The 23,629-nt window shown below is 34.6% G+C and overlaps 3 protein-coding genes, 1 long non-coding RNA gene and 1 other non-coding gene across 9 annotated transcripts; 4 read left to right on the top strand and 1 right to left on the bottom strand.

The window, feature by feature from the left end:
* Nucleotides 1-524: 524 nt before the first annotated feature.
* On the top strand, nucleotides 525-2,575 carry LOC7461192 (uncharacterized). 3 transcript variants are annotated; one of them, XM_024599061.2, is made up of 6 exons: nucleotides 529-827; nucleotides 951-1,089; nucleotides 1,516-1,598; nucleotides 1,737-1,871; nucleotides 1,977-2,081; nucleotides 2,345-2,575. In XM_024599061.2, exons 1-6 carry the CDS (start codon nucleotides 621-623, stop codon nucleotides 2,468-2,470), a joined length of 795 nt encoding a protein of 264 aa, XP_024454829.1. In that variant the 5' UTR covers nucleotides 529-620; the 3' UTR covers nucleotides 2,471-2,575. The 3 variants fall into 3 exon arrangements, with proteins under 3 accessions (XP_052308063.1, XP_024454829.1, XP_052308062.1); XM_052452102.1 differs by having other exon boundaries at nucleotides 530-827; nucleotides 1,977-2,154; XM_052452103.1 differs by lacking the exon at nucleotides 1,977-2,081 and having other exon boundaries at nucleotides 525-827.
* A 2,624-nt stretch (nucleotides 2,576-5,199) lies between these two features.
* TRNAN-GUU (transfer RNA asparagine (anticodon GUU)) lies at nucleotides 5,200-5,273 on the bottom strand. Its single transcript has one exon. It is a non-coding gene; the product is annotated as a tRNA-Asn (tRNA).
* Nucleotides 5,213-6,515, top strand: LOC7461191 (uncharacterized). The gene is made up of 2 exons (XR_002981304.2): nucleotides 5,213-5,934; nucleotides 6,030-6,515. It is a non-coding gene; the product is annotated as an uncharacterized LOC7461191 (long non-coding RNA).
* Nucleotides 6,516-11,641: 5,126 nt separating this feature from the next.
* LOC7461190 (uncharacterized) lies at nucleotides 11,642-16,281 on the top strand. Of its 3 annotated transcripts, none has more exons than XM_024599208.2 (11): nucleotides 11,642-11,878; nucleotides 12,538-12,616; nucleotides 12,726-12,812; nucleotides 13,208-13,324; nucleotides 13,482-13,907; nucleotides 14,028-14,434; nucleotides 14,513-14,612; nucleotides 14,727-14,786; nucleotides 14,863-14,949; nucleotides 15,165-15,293; nucleotides 15,481-16,281. In XM_024599208.2, the coding sequence occupies exons 1-11, from the start codon at nucleotides 11,799-11,801 to the stop codon at nucleotides 15,778-15,780; spliced, it is 1,872 nt and encodes a 623-aa protein (XP_024454976.2). In that variant the 5' UTR covers nucleotides 11,642-11,798; the 3' UTR covers nucleotides 15,781-16,281. The 3 variants fall into 3 exon arrangements, with proteins under 3 accessions (XP_024454976.2, XP_024454977.2, XP_002306077.3); XM_024599209.2 differs by lacking the exon at nucleotides 11,642-11,878 and adding an exon at nucleotides 11,926-12,213; XM_002306041.4 differs by lacking the exon at nucleotides 11,642-11,878 and adding an exon at nucleotides 11,926-12,311.
* Nucleotides 16,282-19,453: 3,172 nt separating this feature from the next.
* Nucleotides 19,454-22,403, top strand: LOC7461189 (plastid division protein PDV2). Its single transcript, XM_002306040.4, has 2 exons — nucleotides 19,454-19,930; nucleotides 21,655-22,403. Exons 1-2 carry the CDS (start codon nucleotides 19,619-19,621, stop codon nucleotides 22,291-22,293), a joined length of 951 nt encoding a protein of 316 aa, XP_002306076.1. The 5' UTR covers nucleotides 19,454-19,618; the 3' UTR covers nucleotides 22,294-22,403.
* The last annotated feature ends 1,226 nt before the right edge of the window (nucleotides 22,404-23,629 follow it).

Below are 23,629 nucleotides of genomic sequence, written 5' to 3'. Positions count from 1 at the left end.
TGTTAAAGACAGAAGGGACAACCCATAAATTAAAGATATTTTATTTAAGTACAAACAAATAAGAGTTGGTTCATTAGCGTGGTTGAAATCATGTTTTTTTAAAAATCAAAAATGTTTTTTTATTTAAAATTAATTTTTTTATATTTTTGAATCGATTTGATATATTAATATTAAAAATAATTTTTTAAAAATAATAAAAAATATTATTTTGATATATTTTTGACCAAAAAATATTTTTAAAAGCATATGCTACCTATCTACTACACTCTAAATATTGAACCAAAAAAAAAATCATTTGGGTGGTTTGTTGGCTCAACCAGTTATTCATTTTCTACTAGTTAAATTATAATATATTTTTTTTCAATAAATCATATATAATATAATGGTATCATGTATTTATTGGCATGTACCATGTTAAATATAAAAAAATAATTTATGAAACATAATAGGTTCAACGAGGCAACCAATCTCTAGTAGATCGGTCGGCTGAAAAAAAGGGTCGTTTTTAAAGAAGTAGATCGGTTCTAAAAACTTGAAAATCCAATAACAAGATGGACTCGTTATATCGAGGCCCAAGCATTTAGGGTTCAGGGTTTCTGCACTGTGGAAGAAGAGGAAGAATGCAAGAAGAAAGCGAGCCTAAGCTGAGAAACCCTGAAATGGAAGGGTCCCGAAAGCCGACCACCGAGCCTCCCTCTACTGCTCTGGCTTACCAGGATCCTCACTACTGGAACGAGAGATTCTCTAAGGAGGAACATTACGAATGGTTCAAAGACTACTCTCATTTTCGCCATCTTATTCAAGCCCACATCCCTCCAACCTCCTCTGTAATCACTCTCTCTCTCTTGCTTGTTGCTGTTGGGTTCTTTTATTTATTTTTTACTTTCAAGAATTGTTTGTTTTTACTGTGCTTGTTTTTGCGATAAGAAAGTTTGAATGGTTCATTGAAGGTGTTGGAGCTTGGTTGTGGGAATTCACAGTTGTGTGAAGAAATGTACAGAGATGGAATTACTGAGGTTACTTGCATTGATTTGTCCGCTGTTGCGGTCGAGAAGATGCAGAAACGGTTGGAAGCTAAGGGGTATAAAGGTTTGTTTCTCCTTTGTAGTTGTTTATGCCATCATAACGTTGAATAGTAGTTCTTTTAATTATGCAATTTGCTGCTAGGACACAATGATTGGTAGTCTGCAATTTATGGTGGAAAGTTGAATTCAGTTCATGAAATAATCTTTTGATGCAACACAATTAAAGAAACTTGTGGGGATGTAGGAATCAAAGATTTGTTGGTCTCTACTTCCTACCAACTGATGATGAATTGCTGGATTTTAAATCATCTGATTAGCTTGTTTGGGTTGTTCAAGTAAAACAAAACTTGTTTCAATGTATCTATGATAAACTTTGTGAAACATGTTATCTAGATAAGAAGGGGGGGATTCTGTGTTTTTTAACAAGAAGCTGTTTTTCAAAAATGCAGTGGTGTCTAAGCTCTTCTTTCTTTGTCCCCTGTATCATCAGAAATAAAAGTGCTGGAAGCTGACATGCTAGACCTGCCCTTTAATGATGAATGTTTTGATGTGGTTATTGAGAAAGGAACCATGGTAAAGAGACAATCGAGACTGTCTTTTTATTTGTGTTGGAACTTCAGCTTGACATTTTATTGATCAGATTATTATTTCCTTCTGGGATTTTAATGACGTTGTGTGTGTTTATTTACTCTATTTCCCCATTCTTTGAAGGATGTATTATTCGTCAACAGTGGTGACCCATGGAATCCAAGGCCTGAAACAGTAGCCCAAGTGAAGGCAATGCTTGAAGGAGTTCACAGGGTTCTGAAACCAGATGGCATTTTTATCTCGATCTCTTTTGGCCAGGTTGGACTAACAAACACAGAATTGCCTTTTTCTTTTTGGGTGTTGGGGACTCACTGGTGGGTGTTGTATGCACCATTATTCTTACTTGAAATCCATCTTATGCAGCCACATTTTAGGCGTCCTTTATTTGATGCTCCGGACTTCACTTGGTCTGTAGAGTGGAGCACTTTTGGTGATGGATTTCACTACTTTTTCAATGTCTTGAGGAAGGCAAGTCCTGGGATTTTTCGCTCTTAATTGTGTCCTGTAGACAATCTATGTTCTTATCGTGTAAGGCATGCAGGTGTTTTTCTACAACGAGTTCACTTAATTTGTATGATTTATGAGGCAGGGTGCTATTCTAGATATGCCAAGAATTTAACTGCTTAATGATTCAACGCTTCCACAATTTGCCGCTTCTCTCCCTTTGTGACATGTTTCTGATTTGTGTTATATTTCTTCTTGTTTTATATTTGATAAATCAACATTTTCAGGGGAAGAGATCATCAAGTGACGAAGGGTCTAGTGGAAAGAATGAAATACCATCCATTTGTCTATTTCAAGAAGAATTAGAGGGAGAAGATTTTATTTTTCGAACCAACATAGATGAAAATTCTTAGCAATGGTTGTAACTTCTACATGCTGATTCTCTGCTTGTGTATCCACTTGACATTAAATTATAGTTTTATGCAACATATATGGAACTTCAGGTCAGTATTCTTGAATCTTGGTGGATGCTTTGTCACAAATGCCGCCTCCATTGACCATTTACCTCATGCTGCCAAGACGACGTGTTTTGCTTCTTATAGAAAGTGATAATCTCAAATTTGAAAGAAACTAAAAAACCTTTGAAGATCCAAGAACCAATGGTTTCGGGTAACATGTTTGGCCCAACTGCCTATGCCTATGGGCGCATTCTTAAGGAAGAGTTAAATGTTATAAGCTTAACCTAGAAGAAGAGTTTAATTTTAATGGGCTGAGCCTGAATGATAGCTTTGGGGAAGAGTTTAGCTCTCATGAGCTTAGTTTGGGGGAAGAGCTTAATCTAATGGGTTCAGCATGAAGGAAGTCCACCGTCGGGAAGAGATTAATTCGAATGGACTCAGTTTAGAGAAAAAACTTAATGTTATGGGCTCAACTAAGAAGAAGAGCCTAGCTCCTATTCGCTAAGTGTAGAGAAAGAGCCTAACTATCATGAACTCAGTCCTGGGGAAGAGTTCTTCCCCCATGAGCTTAGCCTTGGCGTAGCGCCTATCACTTATTGGCTCGAGTGCAGCGTTTGAGCTCATTTTTGGGCACCTCTCGAGCTCAACAATGCAACCTAAACCTGTCCCTCCCATCCTGATTTTTTAGGACCTCGTGCGCTTTCCTTGAGATTTTTTTACTGACCCAATTCGTTTTAGATCCTACTCTCCCTATACCCCTAGGCATATAAAAAATCTCTTAATAGTCTACTATATTTTCATCTCATTAATGATGCAATGAATATTTATTCATCATCTATGTTATCACGATAAACTGACTTCTTAACCCTTCACTATACAAAAGGAGACAAGATTGATTGTCTATAAATATAAAATGAATCATCCAGGTTCAGGGTTCACAATCTTTATTCTCAATGAAAACACCTTCTTAATTCTAGAGCATTTATCATATCAAAACTAAGAACAAACACTCTTGTTTTTTAAAATAAATACTTATTCTCTCATGCATTGTAACCATTTGTGTAAAACCTTGCATAAATGTAGAACTGAAAGTAGTAAGATTCCGATGAGTAACGAAAATATGGGAAGGAAAAGAACAAATAAATGATGATAATAATAATAGATATGATATGTAATTGAGGAGATGACCTCCATAAATAAATTTAAAAGTATTGTTAAAGTTAAAATGAAAATTTTGAATTTTAGTTAAAATTCAAAACAATGACAAAAATAGTAACAAGTTTCGATTAAAAAAAGAATTAGAAAATTTAATATAAATATTGAAAAGGAAAAATAATATGATTCAACTGATGTCACTAATTGGGCCTATTATAAGGTCTAAATTGAACAGGGTCAAAGAAGAAGTTAATGAGTTAAATCCAGATATTCAAATTAAAAAGGGACAAATTGTCACACTAGGCCTTAGGCTACTTTTCGGTCTATATCTTGAGCTTTATAGGGATTTTCATTTCATTTCATTTCTAGTTGGGTTGGAAATTATATATCTTTACCATTCCAATGATATATGGGTAGGCTTTCTAATTTATTTGGACGAGAGAGAACGACGTGTTTGAAGTTGGGTCCAAGAACAAGTTCGAGCTATAATTTCGGTACTACCCAGTTTTACACTATCAAACATAATTGTTGACCCGACCGTTGGATCAAGTTGAAATTTCACATGTAGTCTCCTAACATATGGTTTTTCCTTGGGTTAAAATTTAAGCAAATCAAAGTCCGGGTTATTTGTTTTTTTACCCAAAAAACCATTTCAACTTGTTTTTAACCCAAAACACCCTAGGAACCTTATTAAACCAATTCATAGCCTCCAAAAAAACAAAAAAAAAACTGGTCCAAAACCCGAAATAAAAAATCTTCCTGAACTGAGATATGTTTTTTAGGTATTTTCAAGGTAAAAGAATACCTAATCATAACCCCCCTCATCATATAGAATCAATTGACACAAATCAATTGTTTTGGTGGTCTAAATCTTTCCCAACATCAACTTTCTTTCTCCAAGTCAAAATCCAGCAACCTCTCTCTCTCCTCCATAAAAAAAGAAATAAAAAATGTATTCTTTAAAAATTATAAGGACCAATTAAACAAATAACTTAAAAAGATGAGGGACATAAATGAACTTTTTAAATCAATTACAGACCTGCCATCTATTTTACTTTGACTATATCTTTCAATTCAATCCCCACTCAAAAATATATATGCAATTGAGATATAATATAAGCTAAAAAAGAATCAATTGTGCAAAAACAATAAGTTCAAGAACCAAAGTAAATGCACTATTATAGTCCGTAGTAATAAATGAGATGGTGAACAATGATTTAGTGAACAGTAAAAAAATCACGCTTTTTATAGTTATATTTAATATTATTAGAAGAAAAAAAATATATAGCCAGCCGATTACAAAGAGGTTGGCTTGCTGACAACAAGAATTGTTTCGGCCTCTCAATATCCCAAGGTACTTACTTGTTTTGGACTGGATCGGATCTGACCGAGTATGATTGGGTCTGGACCAGATCCAGTGGGGTTTATTTACTCGTTGGATCGAATGAGTTGGGCTATTCACAAATGCAAAGTGCTTAGAAATAGAAATTAAGATTAAGTTAAAGGATAATAAATAAAATTAATAAAAACGCTAGAAGAAGGGCTTGAACCTTCGACCTTGTGGTTAACAGCCACACGCTCTAACCAACTGAGCTACTCCAGCACTGTTGATGCTGTCTGGAGCAAATTTAGGAAGATAATTTCATTGTTGCGTCTTAATCCTACCTTTTGGTAATATCTAACAAGAGGAGAGGAAGGGGAATTCCATGACAAAAGGACAAGAAAGGAAGTTGATGCAGTAATTGTTAGTCTGGGAGAGTTGTCTTTGTGCTTGAATTCTTAGAGCATAGCATACAAAAAAGTCTAAAAGGGTACGCCACCAATAATTGTTTAGTTTTTAGTGTGAAAAGACCGAATTTTTTTGCCTTTTTTATGGTGATTTTTGAGTATTTTGTTGTGAATTGGGATTTACTGTGTTTAATCTTGGGTATTTGAATGAGGAATTTATTAATGTTGTATGTGTAGCTGTTGATTGTTTTCAGTTGTGGGGTGCTTTGTGCTTAAATTATTGAGCTTTTTGGTTTTTTAGTGTTTTTTTCTTGTCTCCAATTTGTGAGGAAGAACCTAAAGGAAGTAGATTTTGGTGATTAGTAGCTTAATTGAGCTCTAATGGTGATTGGTAACTTTATCGAGCTTGGTTGGATGGTTAAATTGAAGATTATGTGTAGATAGTTGTTGGATTTTTAGTGTGGTAAAGTAATTTTTTGTTACCCTTTTTGGGTTTCTTGCATGTGATCACAAAAGAGTTCCTCTTGGCTACACAGGTAAACTTCTGAAAGCAAAAAAAGGATCACACTTTTTGAACTGTCTTCTTGTAATTTCGATTATTGATATTTTCATTTGGGATTTGTTGATTTAGAGGGAAGATTTGCTGAGTCATGGAGTTGCTATCACTAAAAGAACACCGTGCACAGACATTGTTGATCCGTTATCAATTGGATGTTGAAAAGCTACTTGCTGTGCTCGTGGAGAAGGGAAAATCGTTCTTGTTTACTGAAGCAGTTGTGACTGTTTTTGAACATCTCGACAATGATGTGCCACTGATTTCATCTTCTACAATAACTTGTGATTATGCATAGAGGATGTATCTGGTGATAAGGTCACAAGAATGGAATGTGTCCATTGTTTCTGCAATGATTGTAAGCATTACACCCATTCTCAATGAGTGATTTTCTCTTTTCAGCTGTAATCATATCATTTCTGATGTGCATAATTCTATAAATACATTGATTTCAGACGTTAGGTGTTGGTCAAAGTTAGTATGTTTGTATACAATTTTGCTGTAGATGCTCATACCTAGATCCAAAAACTGTGCTTGCCTGTTGGTAAAGCCATGTTGAACTTATATTTGGAACTTTAGCAACTGATGACAGTATGTTGACATATTATTAGAGGCTATACCTAATGCTAATATTCAATCATGATTAAACTCTTTGGAGCTTCTTTTCTCTATAGCATCTTTTTCTTATTAAATCTCTTCTACTGATTTTGCCCTTTGAAGGATGGAACAGAACACTTCATTAAACATTTAAGTTAATTTTGGTTAGGTTTGAACTGATTTTAGCTTGAATTTAGGTTAAAAATTTGAATCTTACATGTCTGATTACTTCAGTGTTAGTAATTGCACTGCCTGACGTACGTGCGTGAAAAAAAAGGCTCTTTTATTTTATATTTTGGGAGAAAGAAAAACTTATAATCCGCCATCAGAATCGTAGAAAACAGGAAATGAGAAAGGGCTCAAAAACCAACAGAAGATGCCTTTTGCTGTTCGATCTTCATCATTGGCATTGACTAGGCTGCTTTCTTCATGTGTCTGTTTTTGGGTTTCTATAATACCATTCCACGAGGCTCTTCCTGCATGGCGGCAGCCTTACAATTTATCTAATCCTAACATGAAGATTCGAACTTTATGTTTAGTTAATTGTTTGAAGCCCATTATCTCTGGTTATAGTTTACCCTCCAATGAGAACATTTTCCATCCCATTGTTATAGAGGTTCTGCACGAGAACATTAATGGATTGGTTACTGGGTGTTCTTCTTCTTCTCTGATTGTTAGGGCAAAATCACGAGGAGTTAAATTTTCATCATTTTTAGTGAATATATCTCTTTTTTCTTAGCACACTAAAAGAGAATTCTTATTCCAGTACGTGAAATTTGGTTGAAAACACCAACAGATTGTATAATAAATATATATACAGAGAGAGAGAGAGGAGGGAGATGGACTTGCCTTCTAACATCATCTTTTGGAGATCCGATGCTAGTTCCTACAAATTAATGGCTATATCTTGCACTAAATCAAATGTGCTTAGGAGTTTGTAGAGATTTTTGTTTTCTTTTGGGCTAAACAAAAGCAATAAATGCAACTACCGCCGTTTTAAATAATCCAGGAAGCATGTCTGTCAGTTTCCTTTGAAAATTGATGCTTGGCTTGGTCAACAACGAGGCTATTGTCTTAAACCAGATCGGAAACCTCTCATGTTACATTGCTCTGCAAATCTCGAGTATATATTAAGATAATAAAACCTGCTCTCCATCAACTCCAAAAGCTCTTGGATGGAGAGATTTTTGTTAGTTTTGTGCAAACGATGGCCTGTTTGAGAAGCTTAACATTTTTATAATCTATGATTTTATGATTGGATTTTCCAAGTTGACTCGTCACCTCGATCCAAATTAGAAACTTCTTGAGATACGATCCATGGTCAAAACCTAGCTCTGGTTCATAAGAGAAAAAAAATGGTACATGTTGTTCAATGTCGAGGGATGCGTTTCTCAAAAGTAAAGAAGAAAATGTCGAGGAAGGTGAGAGCACGTCAACGACATGTAGTCTGGCATCTAATGATTCGTCGTCGGCTGCAAACTTAGAAGTTCTCTTCTTTGAAACAAACGACTTGTAGCCCAATGATAAAGGAATAATAAAGGGCATTTGATACAAGATGAGCGATACGTCGTCTAACAACGATATAGCTCAACCGCTCCCACGTGGCAGGTCACAACTGGAATTGCACAAGGATAGCCGAACATGAATATCCTTGAAACTTGGCTTTGGTAGTAATTGAATTTATCTCATTTTTTACTCAAGTCTCGGGAAATACATTTTTCATAACTGCTATTCCATTATTTATAGCTTCCTTGTTTGTTCCTGCGTAGATTTTTTATTTATAGAAATTTAATGTATCTTTATTTTTATTATTTTATTAAAAATAAATCTTAAATATCTAATTGTTTTTTTAAAAGGTTCAAAGATTGGGTGATAATTCATTTATAGATAGGTAGAGCTTGTATCCATACCCGATGCTCGTGGCAAAATATCAAGCTCGGATAATATAGATCTAGTTTGCTTTCAAACCCAATACTTTTAAGCGTTGTTACGAGTCGAGCTCAAGTGAATATAGATCCGACGAGCTGCTAAACCTAGCACCTTTAGACTTGTCAACATGCCGAGCCCAAATGGATATGAGTCTAGTAAGCTTTCAGACCCACTGTTTTTGGATTTGGCACCGTGCCGAGCCCAAGTGGATATGAGTTTGACGAGCTGCTAGACTTGGCTCCCTTGGACTTGGTTGCTCACTGCCATACTCATTGACCTTGGACTTGACTGCTCACTGCCATACTCATTAATATTGACCTTGGACTTAGCAGTGTGCTAAGCATAAAAGACTGGAAATCATTATAGACCTCATGTTGGATCATAAAACTTCATTTGTTTATTATTATGACTTAAAAAAAAATGTCAATGTAAGAGATATCATCTTTCATCCCTCATTAATGTTAATATTATGGATATTTTATCTCATATTAAAGTTAAAGTCAGGGATATAACCCTAATAAGTGTTATAAAGGTATAAAAACCTCCTAAACCCTTAAGAGATATCTTTCCTTCAGGATTCTAAGAGTATAAATGTCTTTAGAATTATAAAAATAAAGGTTCATAATTTTTATTCTCAGCAAAAACACTTTCTTAATTTGAGAGTATTTATTATATTAAAACCAAAACAAACACTTTTGTTCTTAACAATAAATACTCATTTTCTTAGTTATTGTAACAATTTATTTCGAAGTCACTATCTCTGTTATTACGGTCCTAAAATTCCTTTAAAAAATTATGTTTTTGTAGGTTATAGACTCTCTACGTGTCAAGTTATAAGTTTCATAAACAACGAAAAATAAATTATCTTGTTAAAACTTATAATTAATCCATAATTCAATTACTAAAAAAAACATATTCTTAAGCACTTTATATTTTATAACATCCTCAAAATTATTTTTCATTTAAATCTTGTATTCATACATTGTATATTTGCTAAGAGTTGGTTTCGGCACCCCCTCTCGTCAATCTCACAGGCTTCTTATCCATGACAGAGGAGCAATCGATCAATCCAGATAAGTATTGGTATTACAAAACCCACGCATTTACAATTTGAAAAAAAGAAAAAAGAAAAAAGAAAAGAAAAGTGAAATTGGTTGCATGTGACTAGAGTTACATGCATGGGAGTCGTCGAAGACCCCAGTGACATCCCATGTGGTTAGGCTCGTGTAGGGGTAGCAGTTCACGGGTGAAAAAAATATTATTTGAAAATATATTAATAAATTTTAGATTTTTTAATTTTTAATATTAAAATAAAAAAATAATATTAATTTAATATTTTATTAAATCAAAAATATTTTAAAAAAACACCCAAATAATTGTTAACCACTAGTGAGCGTTTGGAAACGCGGTTGTACCCGCATTTCCAAAAAAAATAATTTTATTTTGCTAAAAATTAATTTTTTTGTATGTTTTGAATCGTTTTGATGCGTTGATCTCAAAAATTATTCTTTAAAAATAAAAAAGCATCATTTTGATGCATTTTGATATAAAAAACACTTTGAAAAACAACCACAACCACACTCCCAAACAGACAATTCTACCGTTCTTTTCTTAAACGGAATTTGTTTTGATAAGGTGTAAAGAAAAACAAAAAAAGTGGGCAATGTAAATAAAAAAAAAAAACCTACCTGTGACTAACAAATTTCAAAAATTATTTTGATGCAATAGGGCATTAGTCAATTTTTAACACAAAACTTAGTTTATTTATGTGTCTATAACTCCATCACTAATCAAATAAAGGTCCTGGAACTCTAGTTAAACGTGCCACTTCAAAACAATTACCACTAGAGTAGCCGTTAAAACATGTTTTTGGGTTGAAGATCTTTCAACATTGCTATTTTTCTTTTTCTAACCAATTTCTTCTGTTTTATTTATTTATTTATTTATTTATTCCCCTAATCATCATGTATATGGCACTCTACCCAAAATGAAAAGCAAGAAGCTTTCCCCAGCAAGTTTTTTTTTTTTTTGACCAGACAAAAGGAGCATTGTATGGTTGTATCCAAGCACTGGAAGAAAGGGAGGCGATGGTTAGCCCACCAAAACCTTCATTTCATATCAAAACAATCTGTTGTATTTTCTTTCCCTTTGACCTCTACCTTTCAGCCCTTTTGAGGTTCCTTCACCTTTTGAAAATGCTTCTCTCTTTTTAGTTTTAAAAGACCAACAGTAGCACTGTGTTAGTCTCCATTAGCGCAGAATGTGGTAGCCCTAGCTAGCCACCCTTTCATTGTATGATTGGAAAAAAAAAGACAACAGTCAATGAGCATCAACGAAGGATCTTTTGGATTCATATTTGATAGAATTCCCAGCTTTTACTAAAGTATAGTCTCTGCACCTGTTGCGAGTACTTGAATCAGGGGATGAATGGATTGAAATCCAACTGTTATGAATGAAAGAGACACTGTACTTGATTATTTCCGACATCAAAATCATTAAGTAATATCGATTTGGTAGTAATCACACAATAATTTGAATATTTTATATGAGTGGGTCTTGATCTCTTAATTTGTTGTTAATTAATGTATTCATGCTTTCAAAGTTAAATGGCATAAAAGCCACATGAAGCGCAAAGTTTAAATCTTGTTGAAGCTCAAATCCCATGAACTCTTGCTATATATACATCACAAGTCAGGTTCCCTCTTTGTTTCTTGTCTCCTTCTCCCTCATAAAGCACCTTTTCCCATCACCTTTAAATTCTTATAAGGTAAAGCCATGAACTGATCATTTGCTTCTTTTCATGCAACGCAAAAAGCCCACCATAGCCAAAAGCTTCAAAGGTGGCATTGCTTTCTAAGACAGGGGACTAGCAAAAAATGACAACCCTTTTAAGCACTATCTACCATGGTACTATATATATACATAGCACTTATCCATAGGCATGTTTATCATACTTGCTATAGTTACGTGCTACATATTAATAGGACAACTGCGTATTTTGGCCTTTGGGGGGCTTGGATAGGTCTGGTTAAAACCCAGATTTGGTTCTTTGGACCACTAGTCTTAGCTCAACTTTTGAAGAGAAAAAACAAGAACCCATTTGCGAGACAAGTCTCTCTCCATACAATGTGGTACTGTGGCTTGTAAACACAGTTCATTCTGTAACAATTTAATGTTTTTTGGATCTTTCCTTCAAGTAATGTATTTTTCTTTACTTACTATTCCCAATACTTTCTGGTAGTATTTGCCACGCATTTAATGCTACTTCACTAAATTCTCAACTGTGGGGTCTAAAGGCAATCGTTTGCCTCAGTGCATGAAATGAAGTGTCGGTTTGGTTCAACTTTGAAACAGTTCAATTTCATGGAAGTAAGAGTTTCAAGGCACAAGCATTCTAACAGGTACTTAAGTAGCTTTTTTGTTTTCTTAAATATTAAAATCATTATTTTTCCCGCTAATGCTAGGGCTAGAAATCATAAAGGAAATGGTTTCTGTGGATGGTCAGCAGCTGATACATTTTCTGTATCTAAACATTAATATTGATGCAGCTTCATGTCCATACCTTTACATCTTTAAGCCAACAAATAAGTAGCTTTCATTCTTAAGTTCTACTATGAACACTTTTCTTGCTAATTCTTTGTCTCACATTTATTCTGAGTGTTAAATTGCTGCTACGGTAGAAGCCTAGAAGTTCAAGTTATAGTATATTATGGTTTCCGGCAATGGCTAACAGTTGGTAACCTTCACTTCTTGTCACTTGATAATACTATTGGTGCAGCTTCATGCCCATACTTTCTACATTTTTGGTCCGACAGATACCAGCAACTGTTAATTGTATGGCTCTTACTGCAAGTGATCTTAGAAACCATGAACTGCATTTTTCTTTTGCCTCCATTTTTCTTTTTAGTCAGGGAATGATCATCAAGTCTCACACACTCGTTCAGGTTTTTTCATGTTGAGCTGCTGATGCACCATGTTTTAGGGGGAAAACAGAAGAACTTCTGCTTCATTGATGTCTTTTGATATCTATCTTGACCATTTCTACTCTTTTCATTGTCAGTGATCCATTTCAAACGAAAGTTGTTGCTGATAAACAAGAACCAAACAACATCTTTGAAGAGTTTTGTCACCTTAAATCGGTAAGCCTTTACCGCTTGATAGTTAAAAATAAATTCTCTGCCGTTAGTTTACAGGTATTTCTGCTTCTGTTAAGGTTAACTTTGTTTGGTTGTTAATTTTGTTTCACAGAAGAAAATGAGACAGCTTGAGGATGGCATTGAAGCCAAGAAGAGGCAATCTCCTAACACAGAGGCTCAAAGTTCATTAAAGCAAGAGGTGATTACCTTGACCGAAATCCCTCGCAACCGTGTAAACTATATACAAAGCTTTTAGGATTGCATTGTTAGTACTTGCTCAGGAACCCTGTCTATTTCTCCTCTGTAAAATTTGTTACTTTCCAAGGACTACTCTTCATACGCTTTGCTCTTAGCTTTATGTCACGCATGTCAAGTTTATACCGGAAAAATGGTTGGTCAATCCGTAGAGGAAGCCATGTCCACTTTTGTTTTACAGAATTCACCATTGCACAAGAAGAACACTTCACTGATTCATATTTAAATGTCCACAGCTGAGAATGAAAAGGGAAAACAGAGAAGAGCCTTTGTTATTTGTGATATTTTAGAATGCAACAAGCTTTTCACTTACTGCAAGTTGTTTCCTCTCTTCTGCAGATCCTAGATCTTCAAGACCGACTGCAGGACCAGGTTCTGGTACGCCGTACCTTGGAGAAGGCACTAAATTGTAAGCCTTTTTCCCATGATATCATGACAGATAAGTCAATCCCCAAGGTAAAATTTCTAGTTGTGAATCCATAATAAGTTGCATTTTGCTAATGCATATATATATACACCTACTTCTATGCACTATAATCACTACTTGTTCATTTAAATGCTCTGCCTAGCTGCTTCTAAAAGCAATGTGACTTTCATTTTACTGAAATTGCAGCCTGCTATGGAACTGATTAGGGAAATTGCAGTTTTGGAATTGGAAGTGGTGTATTTGGAACGATATCTTCTCTCCCAGTACAGAAAAACATTCGAACAACAAGTATCATCTCTGTCAACCAAAGATGAAAGGGACCATGAGAGATTCAAAATGAGTTCAAACACACATAAAGGAATGTTTCCATCAGTTCCTGGAAAGGAGAATGATATAATGTCGGATAAGGACCATTCTGCTGATAATGCAAGTCATCTTACTTCACTGACCAAGGAACGCAATGACACTCGGGGACCGGAAAAACTGCTAGATTCCAGCATTCATCGATGTCACTCCTCAATGTCTCAGCGGTCTATTGGAACTTCTCCAACAACGCGATCAGTAGCCAGAGCAGTAGACTCGTGCCATTCTCTCCCACTGTCAATGTTGGAGGTAACTTGATTGAATTGAACTGTTCCTAACAATTATTCCAGCAAGGTTCCTAAACAACTGAACTTTGGTAAAGAATAGTAATTTTTTGTATTTCTCGGTTCTCTGTCCTTGTCTTTACAGCTAGCTCGGAATGATACTTCAAATGCAATCAGTCTAGCAGATCATCTTGGAACCTCTATTCGCTATGACGTACCAGATTCGCCGAACTGGCTTTCCGAGGAGATGATCAGGAGAATCTCGACCATATTTTGTGAGCTTGCAGACCCGCCTTTGATCAACCCTGATTATGTTTCCTCCAAAATTTCAATCTCTTCATCACCAAATGAGTTTTCATCACAAGGCCAGGGTGATACATGGAGCCCACAGTATGGGAACTATTCATCCTTCAATTCATCACTTGACAACCCTTTCCACGTTGGAGCCTCCAAGGAATTCAGTGGACCATACTGCTCAATGGTCAAGGTCCAACGAATTTGTAGAGATACTCAAAAGCTGAGATATATTCAACATAAGCTACAAGATTTTAGGTGAGTCCAGTGGCCATAGCAGATAAAATGCACTTTCACCATATGGTCTAATACTATGAGGGGTTAATCCTGTTTCAGGTCACTTGTCTCTCGGCTAGAAGGGGTTAATCCTAGAAAGATGAAACATGATGAGAAGCTAGCTTTTTGGATCAATGTTCACAACGCACTTGTGATGCATGTAAGGTTCTGAAGGTCCAATTATGTTATTGTCAATATTCTACCCTGTTCCTTTTTCTGGTTTTGCTTTTGGTCTATGAGCTAATGCAATCCACTGCATTGTGTTGTCCTACAGGCATATTTAGTATATGGCATTCCACAGAATAATATGAAAAGGATGTCCTTAATACTCAAGGTGAGAAAAACTTCTCTGATCATCTTCAAGGAAGCAAGCATGAATAGCATCATTTAAAAGCTGTTGTATGTTTCAGGCAGCATACAACGTTGGGGGTCATACAGTTAGTGTAGACATGATACAGAATTCTATTCTGGGATGTCGGTTGCTCCGTCCAGGACCGGTAAGTCTGCTTCCCTGAAACTTTCTTTTAACAAGATTGCCTGCTAGCACGATTTGGTTTCAGTTTTAACTAAGGCTGCCTCAATAATGATGGTTATAGCAAGCCTGTTGTCCCTTTTGAATTCAATTCCTTTGCAAGTCCCAATCCATTTGTGATTGGAATATTCAAGGAATGTTATCTTTGACTGAAGCTGAGTTGCTTTTATCTGGATGCAGTGGCTGCGACAGCTATTTTCTACGAAGACAAAATTCAAGAATGGAGATGGAAGGAAAGCTTATTCTATACATCATCCCGAACCTCGCTTATATTTTGCACTTTGTGCAGGAAGTTACTCTGATCCTGCAGTATGTTCCGCTATTCATATCTTGCAGTGCAAAACAATACTGTTTTATATCTCTAAGGAGCTTAGACATCAGACCTTTGATAAAATTATTCGTTGCAAAGTAACACAAACATGAAAAAATTATGTCTCCTATAGCTTTCTATACCTTCTTGTGCTCCTTATTGAAGTGATGAATTGCGATTCTTCAGGTTAGAGCGTACACTCCTAAGAGAGTGTATGAGGATCTGGAAGCTGCGAAGGAAGAATACATCCAATCAACATTCATTGTAAATAAAGAAAAGAAACTTCTTCTTTCGAAGATTGTAGAGTCTTTTGCTAAGGATTTGGAACTTTGCCCTGCTGGTCTGGTGGAAATGATAGAGCATTTACTGCCCAATTATTTGAAGAAAAGAATTCAGGAGTGTCAGTACAGAAAATTTGGCAAGAAAATTGAGTGGATTCCTCACAACTTCTCGTTTCGCTATCTCCTTTCCAAGGAATTAGCCTAGCTATCTCATTTCCATCAGTAAGGGTGGGATTCCGCGTGCTGGAGCTAAGAAGCAGTGCTATTCTTCAACTTATGTCTGCAATATAATGTGGAATGACAGATTATATTCATAACTAAAATCTATGGCACACAAGGTGGTGCCAAGTTGATTTAGACACCAAATTGAAGCGTCTATCTAAGAAGAATGATGATCAAATGGGCTGAAGATAATGAGCTTTGAATCCATCAAACTGAAGGCCAGATCAGAAAAAGTATACTCTAATAGCTTGAGCTTGTATGATCAGCAATCTTCTTAGAGCAGCATTCTTGTGATTTGGCTGTCATTCCACTTCTCTTATCTACATGATGCAAAAGAAGCAAAAGTTAATAGCATGGTTGATTCTACTTTGTGTAATATTTATCCATATTGTGTACCATTTTGAAATAGGAATGTCTGAGCAGAGGGTTTTTTTTTACAAGAAGTATCTTAATACTTTTTCAAATGGCAATTTCACCATCTCTATCCATACTTATTTTATTTTAATTATTATTTTTTTCTTAATTGTGAACTCTTAAATTATTGGAGGAAGGATAATGGAATGAGAAATATGTTGGTTGCAATCTTTGCGGTTGTGCTAGAGCTTGTTTGGAAGTGCAATAGCTTTTGTTTTTAGATATTTTTAAAAGTGTGTTTGTCTTGAAAAAATCAAATTGATGTTTTTTTTTTTATACTTTTTTTCAATAATTTTAATGTGCTGGTGTAAAAAATAAAAAAAAAACCTGAAAAAATTATTTTAATATATTTTCAAGGAAAAACTATTTTGTAAAAATATCTTGTATTACAATACCAAACCCTCACTAATTTATCTTTACTCTCTTGTTTACAACTTCAAAGTTCAAATGGCTTATGTGGCTATGGTACTGTTACACAATTGACTCTCCCTTTTAAGCCTCAATTATTAGAGAATATATCTTGTAATCAATCGGTTGGTTACACATAGCATTGATTTTATTCATATAAAATTTATTTATTATTAATAAGGGTTTTATTTATCGTTAATATTCAATGATGTTTGATTAATGAATCTAGAGTAAATATAAAGTCTGTGAAACAAAAATGCTTTGCATAAGAAATTATGAAGTTGTTATAATTATGAGATTTTATTGTATTAAAACATTGTTCCTAAATATTCTTGCTTAATTTTCTATTAAGATTTTACATTGATTAGAGTTGTTGAGATCGATGCATATTATGTTCCTTTCTTTATGAAAGAAAGTAGTTGCTCTCATAAACTAGGGTATGAGGGATACTTGAAACTAATATGCAGATGCTTGTCAGATGACATGTACATTGAATTGACCTGTGATAAAATTTTATATGGAGAGCTCACTTCTATCTATGAAAAGACTCATGTGATAATTATGTAATTAATTCTTAAACTTAAGATCACTAAGCTATTTTATATAAGAAGTGTTATGTTTTAATCCTGATCACATGTTGTCTTAATCAAGAGTAGATGCTATAAAGTCTAAATCGTAACATTCTTGATGAAGAGATAATAATTGTATTGAGAAACTATTCACTAAAAGGTTTAGTCAAACCACTTATAATTTTTCTAATATTTAAAGGATCATTACAGATTACTTAGACATTATAGTTGATCTTCAAATATAAATCAATCAATTGTTAAATTGATAACAAATTAAATTATTTAATTTATTTAATTCTGTTTTATTTAGGATTATGATTTGGGCCAACTTATTACGAACCTAATGAGTCATATGTATAAAAATCATTAGTCAAAAATTAAAATGGAATGATTAATCAAATGTGAGTTGATTGTAAATAAGTTTTAGAAATTAAAAACTAGAATGTAATTAATATAAGAGATTACAATTCTAGACCTATAAAAAAACCAAGTAGGGACTTGATTCAATAAATTTCTAAAATTATCCTAAAATAATATATGTTATATTATTTGAGGGGTAAATTGATATTTTACCATTTATAGGATTTTTAGGTTTCTCTATAAATATAATTTCATGTCTTTTATTTTCTGTACATGACATTAGATGACAGTATATAAGAGCACAATACAAAAACGTCTAAAACACTAAAGAAATGAGCTAGTACTCAAAGATATAATAATTTGTCTCTTTTAAAGGGTTTAAAAGATTTTTTATTGGTGATTCATATAGATTACTATTAGAGATCAGATATTTAGATGACCTATGATTTGCAACAACTTAATTTCAAAGTAAATATTCAAAGTAAAAAAAAAAACATATGATACTCATATAATTTTTATATAAACCCTAAACAATTTACTTATGATTCCTTGAAACTAAAAAATAAAAAAATTTACATTTCTTGTTTTTTTCCCGTGTGTATGCATTTAGGAAAACCCAACATCAACCACCAATAACTGTCCTTTTTTGACCAAATGCAAAAAACAAAGAGAGAAAAGGTCACAAGATAATATAACGTTACTTGCTAGCTTTATCCGACAGAGAACAAGTTGCCTCCCAGCTAGAATGAAGGGAAAAAGTTTCAAAATTCAGAAAATATGGGATTCTCCAAAGTCTTGGTCAAAATTACAAATGCACTGCTCGAGGACTTGCCCTCGTCAAGAATTTTGGAAAATAAATTAAATGAGAACAAAAACCTTGCTCTCATGTCACATGTGCACTGTGCACCACAGGCCAATTGCAGGGGCACCTTTTCTCTTAGCCACACAACACCCTTTCTTTCTCTCTTTTTCCTTCGAAGCTCCATATCCTTCAAAAAAAAAAAAAAAATTATTTGTTCTATTAGATTTGTTCAACATAAAATATCAATTCCCTACAAAATTGATGTCCTTAGTGAAAAAAAGGCATAATTTTAAAGGAATTCATAAATAAATATAGATGAAAAGACTCAATTACAATTAATGCAGTGTAAGAATCAAAATGGGAATAATTTATTTTGGAATAAATCAAGATTACCTAAATAATTGATAATATTGTTAAAGTTTTGTGAAAACACAATGTATTTGTAGGTTTTTTTCATCAAATATAAATGAATTTTGTTTTTATATTATGTTGAGTTTGAATTGAATGAAGGTTAAAAAAAACCTTATAAACATGTTTGAGAGTGTGGTTATGATCACTTTTCAAAATGCTTTTCATTCATAAAAATATAAAAATAATATATTTTTTTATTTTTTAAAAATTATTTTTGATATCAGCGCATCAAAATAATCTAAAAACAAAAAAAAAATTAATTTAAAGTAAAAAAAATAATAAAAATTTAAATTTTTTTAAAAACACAGTACAAACAGGAAGGGCCCAACTAAAAAATAAAAAAAGATTTCACATGGAAAATAAATGAACGGTTAAGAGAAAAGATAATATAATTTTATAAAGCTAAAGATTTACTTTCTCCATGCAGGATTTTGCCCACCAAAATATCTACTCCTACAAATACTAAAAAAATCTCTTAAACAGCACAAAATGGCCCAAACGCAGCACTGTTTTTTGGCGCTTCTGTTTCCCGTCAAAAGTATGTTTGCTTTTGCCTTCATTTTTTTTAATTTTTTATTCTTTTCATCAAATTAAATTTTTTAATAATTTTAATATTAAAAATAAATTTTAAAAAATAAAAAATATATAATTTTAATATATTTGTAAGATAAAACATATACCACCGTCACGATACAAACCCTATTAAAATCTCAAACACTAATACGATCATATACACTACCAAAATCTCAAGCAACAAAACCCTTGAAAAAACCTCCACAACACAATACAAACACTCAAAACTCCGAAGTCCATTTCTTTTTGCAATGCCGACAAAACCCATTTAGAGAGAAACAAAAATGGAAGATGAGGGAATTGAAGCTGTGTTGGCCAAAGCCATAGACTTGAGATTAAAGATCAGTAATTGCATCCATAGAGCAACCACCACCAGCATTACCAGCAACAAAAAGACTCCATCTTTCGAGGAAGAGGAGCAAGAAAGTGAGGGTCTTGGAGAGAAAGGATGGAAGAAAAAGAGTCCTGAGAATTCAGAATTTCTTGATGGGGTTTCATTGAGTGAAGCAGAGGAAGGAGAGGATGACGAGACCGAGAGGCTTTTGCTCATCCGTGATGCTTTTGAGTCCCTTGAGAGCCAGCTCTCTAACTTGCAGGTTTCTTTTCTTTTTCTATGATTCTAATTTCTATGCTCTTGTTAAAGGTAGGGTTTTTGTTGTAAAAACCGAACTTTGGTGGCACTCAGTGTGTTTTTAAGAAAGAATATAGGAGACCCATTTGTTTGTCTTTGATGAGTAATAAATGAGACTTGTAAATTGGGTTTTTGGTTCACTGTGGAGATCGTGCTTCAAAGTTTATGATTGGGAGTGGGAGTGAGTTCGAGGGTTTGGTTTTTAAGGTCGGGGCTGCTTTACTGTTTGTTTTTGGCTTTTTTTAGCTGAATTGCTGCAAGGAACTTGATTCTTGTGATTATTTGTCTTGAATGATTTTAAACGGTACTTAGCAGTTGGGAGATTTTGTGCTTATGAAAGTAGAGATGTAGCTGCTTCTTTTTTTTTTTTTTTTTGATCATCATGGATTAATTTATATTTGTACATTATGGGAAATTTCCGTACTTAATTTTACAAATTGTGCTTAACTTGGTGTGTGTTTGAGATTTTGGTTTGGAGTATTTTTTAAAATAGCTTTTCGCTCGAAATGGATTAAATTTTTTTTTTCAGATTTTTTTTAAAATATCAACATATCAAAAATCATAAAAAAAAACACACAAAAAAATCCATTTATTACTTTTTTAAGCTAAAAGCACTTTTGAAAAGCATCCAAAAGTAGAAGCAGAAACTCTCCCAACACTCCCTTAGACTTTGCAATGTAATGCAACTAATTGTTTGGGTGGCCTTGTTCTCTTGAATCTATGCTGGGTTCACTTGACCTTGTCCTAAAATCATTTGGGCAAGCACCTATTATTCAAGATTGCGGCAAGCAAAAGATTATTGTCTGAAAGCTTAGCGTGTTTGCAAGTTGCAATGGTTGTTATATATCGAGCTCTAACTGCAATGATTTCAGTGTTCCTGTATGTTTGTAGTGGATGCCCATAACAATGACAATGAGTTGAACTGGTTTAAGACTGATTTTGTTGGTAGAAATTGTTTTTTGCTACTACTTAATAATTGCTGCCTGATCTTGGCAAGAATTCAGTTTCACGTCTGCTAACTCATGGATGCTATCTCATTTGATGGAGTAACTTGTAAACATGTACAGGGGTGTCAATTATGGAAGTATGTTTGTCCTTCATCAGAATGTGCTCTATCTCCACAGGGTTTTCCTGTGCATATTATGAACTAGTAAAAGGGCATGCTACTAAAACTTTGATCGTTGAGACCCTTGTCCATGTTGAAGTGGGTGACAGGCTCACATGGACAGTGATGTTGTAGAGTACTTGTACTATCTGATAAATCAGTTTTGTTGTTTTCTGTTCTGTGAACCTTAAACAATCTTTCATTTCATGAACTGATCATGCATCCTATCGGGGTTCACTTCATCATGCTTTGAAGTGCGATATTCCAATCATTGTTGCACCCTTTGACTTTTCAGCATGCATGCATCCTTTTCTTTTTTCTTTAATGTAATTTCCTTCCTCTAGTGTGCAAGTGTGTGTGCAGATAATGGGTTGGCATGAGGGTTAACTGCAGTATAAATAACTTGTGATTAACAGATAGTGGGCTTTTGAGTCCAAAGTTTCTTGGTCCTGCATATGGGTGTTATCCAAAATCAATATGTAATACTTCTTTATCTAATAGAAGGACATGTATAGAGACAAACTTCTGTGAGATGGAATACACAATGGTTAAGAACTTTTTACTTGTTTTCCTCTGGTGGCCAGGCTCTGCAGCAGCAGCAACATTATGAAAAGGAAGTTGCCCTTAGTGAGATTGAACATAGCCGCAAGATATTATTGGATAAGCTTAAGGAGTACAGAGGGGAAGACTTGGAAGTAATAAAGGAAGCCTCTGCATTTGCTGGGGAAACAGTGGAGCACAACAATGACCTCTTGCTTCCTCCTTATCCCAGCCGCCATCCACAGTCCCTGGTTTTAAACAGTCGATATCTGTATCACTTTCCTTCCACACGCAATTCCAATGGAATAATCGCTGGTGAAGCGAAGAGGCATCTGGATGAGCCAGAAGGCAATCAAGCACAAACTGCATCCAAAAACTCAAGAAAAGGATTGGGACATTTCATAAGTGCAGCAGCCAAGACCGTGATTACCCTTGTTGGAGTAATTTCAGTGTTAAGCTTGGCAGGTTTTGGACCAAGCATTGGGAAAAAAGGTGCTCCTCTTAAGGTTTTGGGCTTGTTTCAGCAACCAGCACTTGAAGAGAGGAAAGAAGCCGTTCAATGCCCACCTGGGAGAATTCTTGTGCTGGAAGATGGTGAAGCCCGGTGTGTTGTGAAAGGAAGGGTGGCAGTTCCTTTTAATTCATTGGTAGGAAAGCCTGATGTAAACTATGGGAGTGGTTAGTTTCATCTGGTGTCTATCTTTATTCTCTCTTTTTGAAAGTTTTGTAGATTAATTGTCTAGCGTTTGTACAGTACCTTTTTCATTATAAAGTGAAGAAAGAGTTTGCGTCACTGGTCTACAGTGTTAATGATCCTTATTGCATTCAATAATTGGAAATCCTGTATTCCAGATCAGAGAAGCTACGTTATTAGATCCTAATTGAAATTGTTTGCTTAACAAATTATACAAAAACTCTGTTCGTTGCAGTCCTTGTCTTTTTTTTTTCTTTTTTTTAATGTTCAAATTTATTGCGTTTATCCTGAGGGCTTGCTAGCATCAGCTAACAGTATCGAATGTGGTTTCTCTCTGAATGCCATGGCCTCCTCGATTGAGCCTTGGAAGCATGAACTGCAGAAAATCTTGACCCCTGGATGGACTGGTTTTTCTTTGAATACCATTAACATGGGGCCATTATTGGTTCTACAACTCTAGCAGCGATACTAAGATTAGTTTCAGTCTATAACTCTTTCCTCATATTCTACTTTCCTTGGCCTTTTCTCTGAATCCAGATTCTTGTTCCAGCTTGGTACATGTCCAAGTTAAAAGAAAAACTCAAAATAATCAGCGAGTCCAAATCATGTTTGCCTTCTTTCAACAAATCCTTTGTCCCAGGTTATGCATTCTACTGGAATGACACCACCAGATATAAAAAATAAAGTTGGCCCCACCACAACCTGAAAGGTTCATATATAAATTTCTTTGGTTCCGGCCATCTGGAAAAGCCAAAGTTTTTCTATTAATAACAGAGCCTAACTGGTGAGGCTGCTTTCCATAGATCCTATGCCAGTGCTTCAAAATTTCGACTGTTTATTTTCACTGTTACAAAGTATTTCTTCCCTTGTTCTTCTTTGTCACTGTTACAAATTCACCAGACGACGAGTCTAAATAACATCAGCACTCCTACTTCAAGGGCTGCTATGATCCTCTCTAATGGTTAGTATCTTTTGCTTTCCATCACATTTTCTTGACTTGTTTAATTTATATTGTAAAAAACTAAACTAAAACTTACAGCTACAGGCATCAAGAAATGTGACATAAGAGATGTCTCTAAGCATTATGTAATGCAAAAATCTGGTCTAAGATTTTTGCATCAGCAATCCATGGAGTTATCATGGGTCAGGAGGGAGGGATCACTACATGGGTTTGTATGCAGAACTCCAAAATATTCTAGAAGTAGCTTTCTTTTACCCTTTTTTAATACCCTGTCTTTGTGGTATTCATTTTATTATATGCCAATATGCAAAGGTGTGGAGAGGAGCAGAAGATTAGAAGTGCATTTAGTGAAGAGCAGGAAGCT

This window comes from Populus trichocarpa, chromosome 4 (genome assembly GCF_000002775.5).
Source record: "Populus trichocarpa isolate Nisqually-1 chromosome 4, P.trichocarpa_v4.1, whole genome shotgun sequence".
NCBI lineage: Eukaryota > Viridiplantae > Streptophyta > Magnoliopsida > Malpighiales > Salicaceae > Populus > Populus trichocarpa.
This window is presented reverse-complemented; position numbering and strand designations above follow the sequence as displayed.

Coding starts and splice junctions, on each gene's coding strand:
- LOC7461192 (XM_024599061.2), top strand. CDS start 621: ATGCAAGAAGAAAGCGAGCCTAAGCTGAGAAACCCTGAAATGGAAGGG. Junction 828..950: donor ACATCCCTCCAACCTCCTCT/GTAATCACTCTC, acceptor GGTTCATTGAAG/GTGTTGGAGCTTGGTTGTGG. Junction 1,599..1,736: donor TTATTGAGAAAGGAACCATG/GTAAAGAGACAA, acceptor CATTCTTTGAAG/GATGTATTATTCGTCAACAG.
- LOC7461190 (XM_024599208.2), top strand. CDS start 11,799: ATGAAGTGTCGGTTTGGTTCAACTTTGAAACAGTTCAATTTCATGGAA. Junction 13,325..13,481: donor CAGATAAGTCAATCCCCAAG/GTAAAATTTCTA, acceptor CTGAAATTGCAG/CCTGCTATGGAACTGATTAG. Junction 14,950..15,164: donor GGTTGCTCCGTCCAGGACCG/GTAAGTCTGCTT, acceptor ATCTGGATGCAG/TGGCTGCGACAGCTATTTTC.
- LOC7461189 (XM_002306040.4), top strand. CDS start 19,619: ATGGAAGATGAGGGAATTGAAGCTGTGTTGGCCAAAGCCATAGACTTG. Junction 19,931..21,654: donor GCCAGCTCTCTAACTTGCAG/GTTTCTTTTCTT, acceptor TCTGGTGGCCAG/GCTCTGCAGCAGCAGCAACA.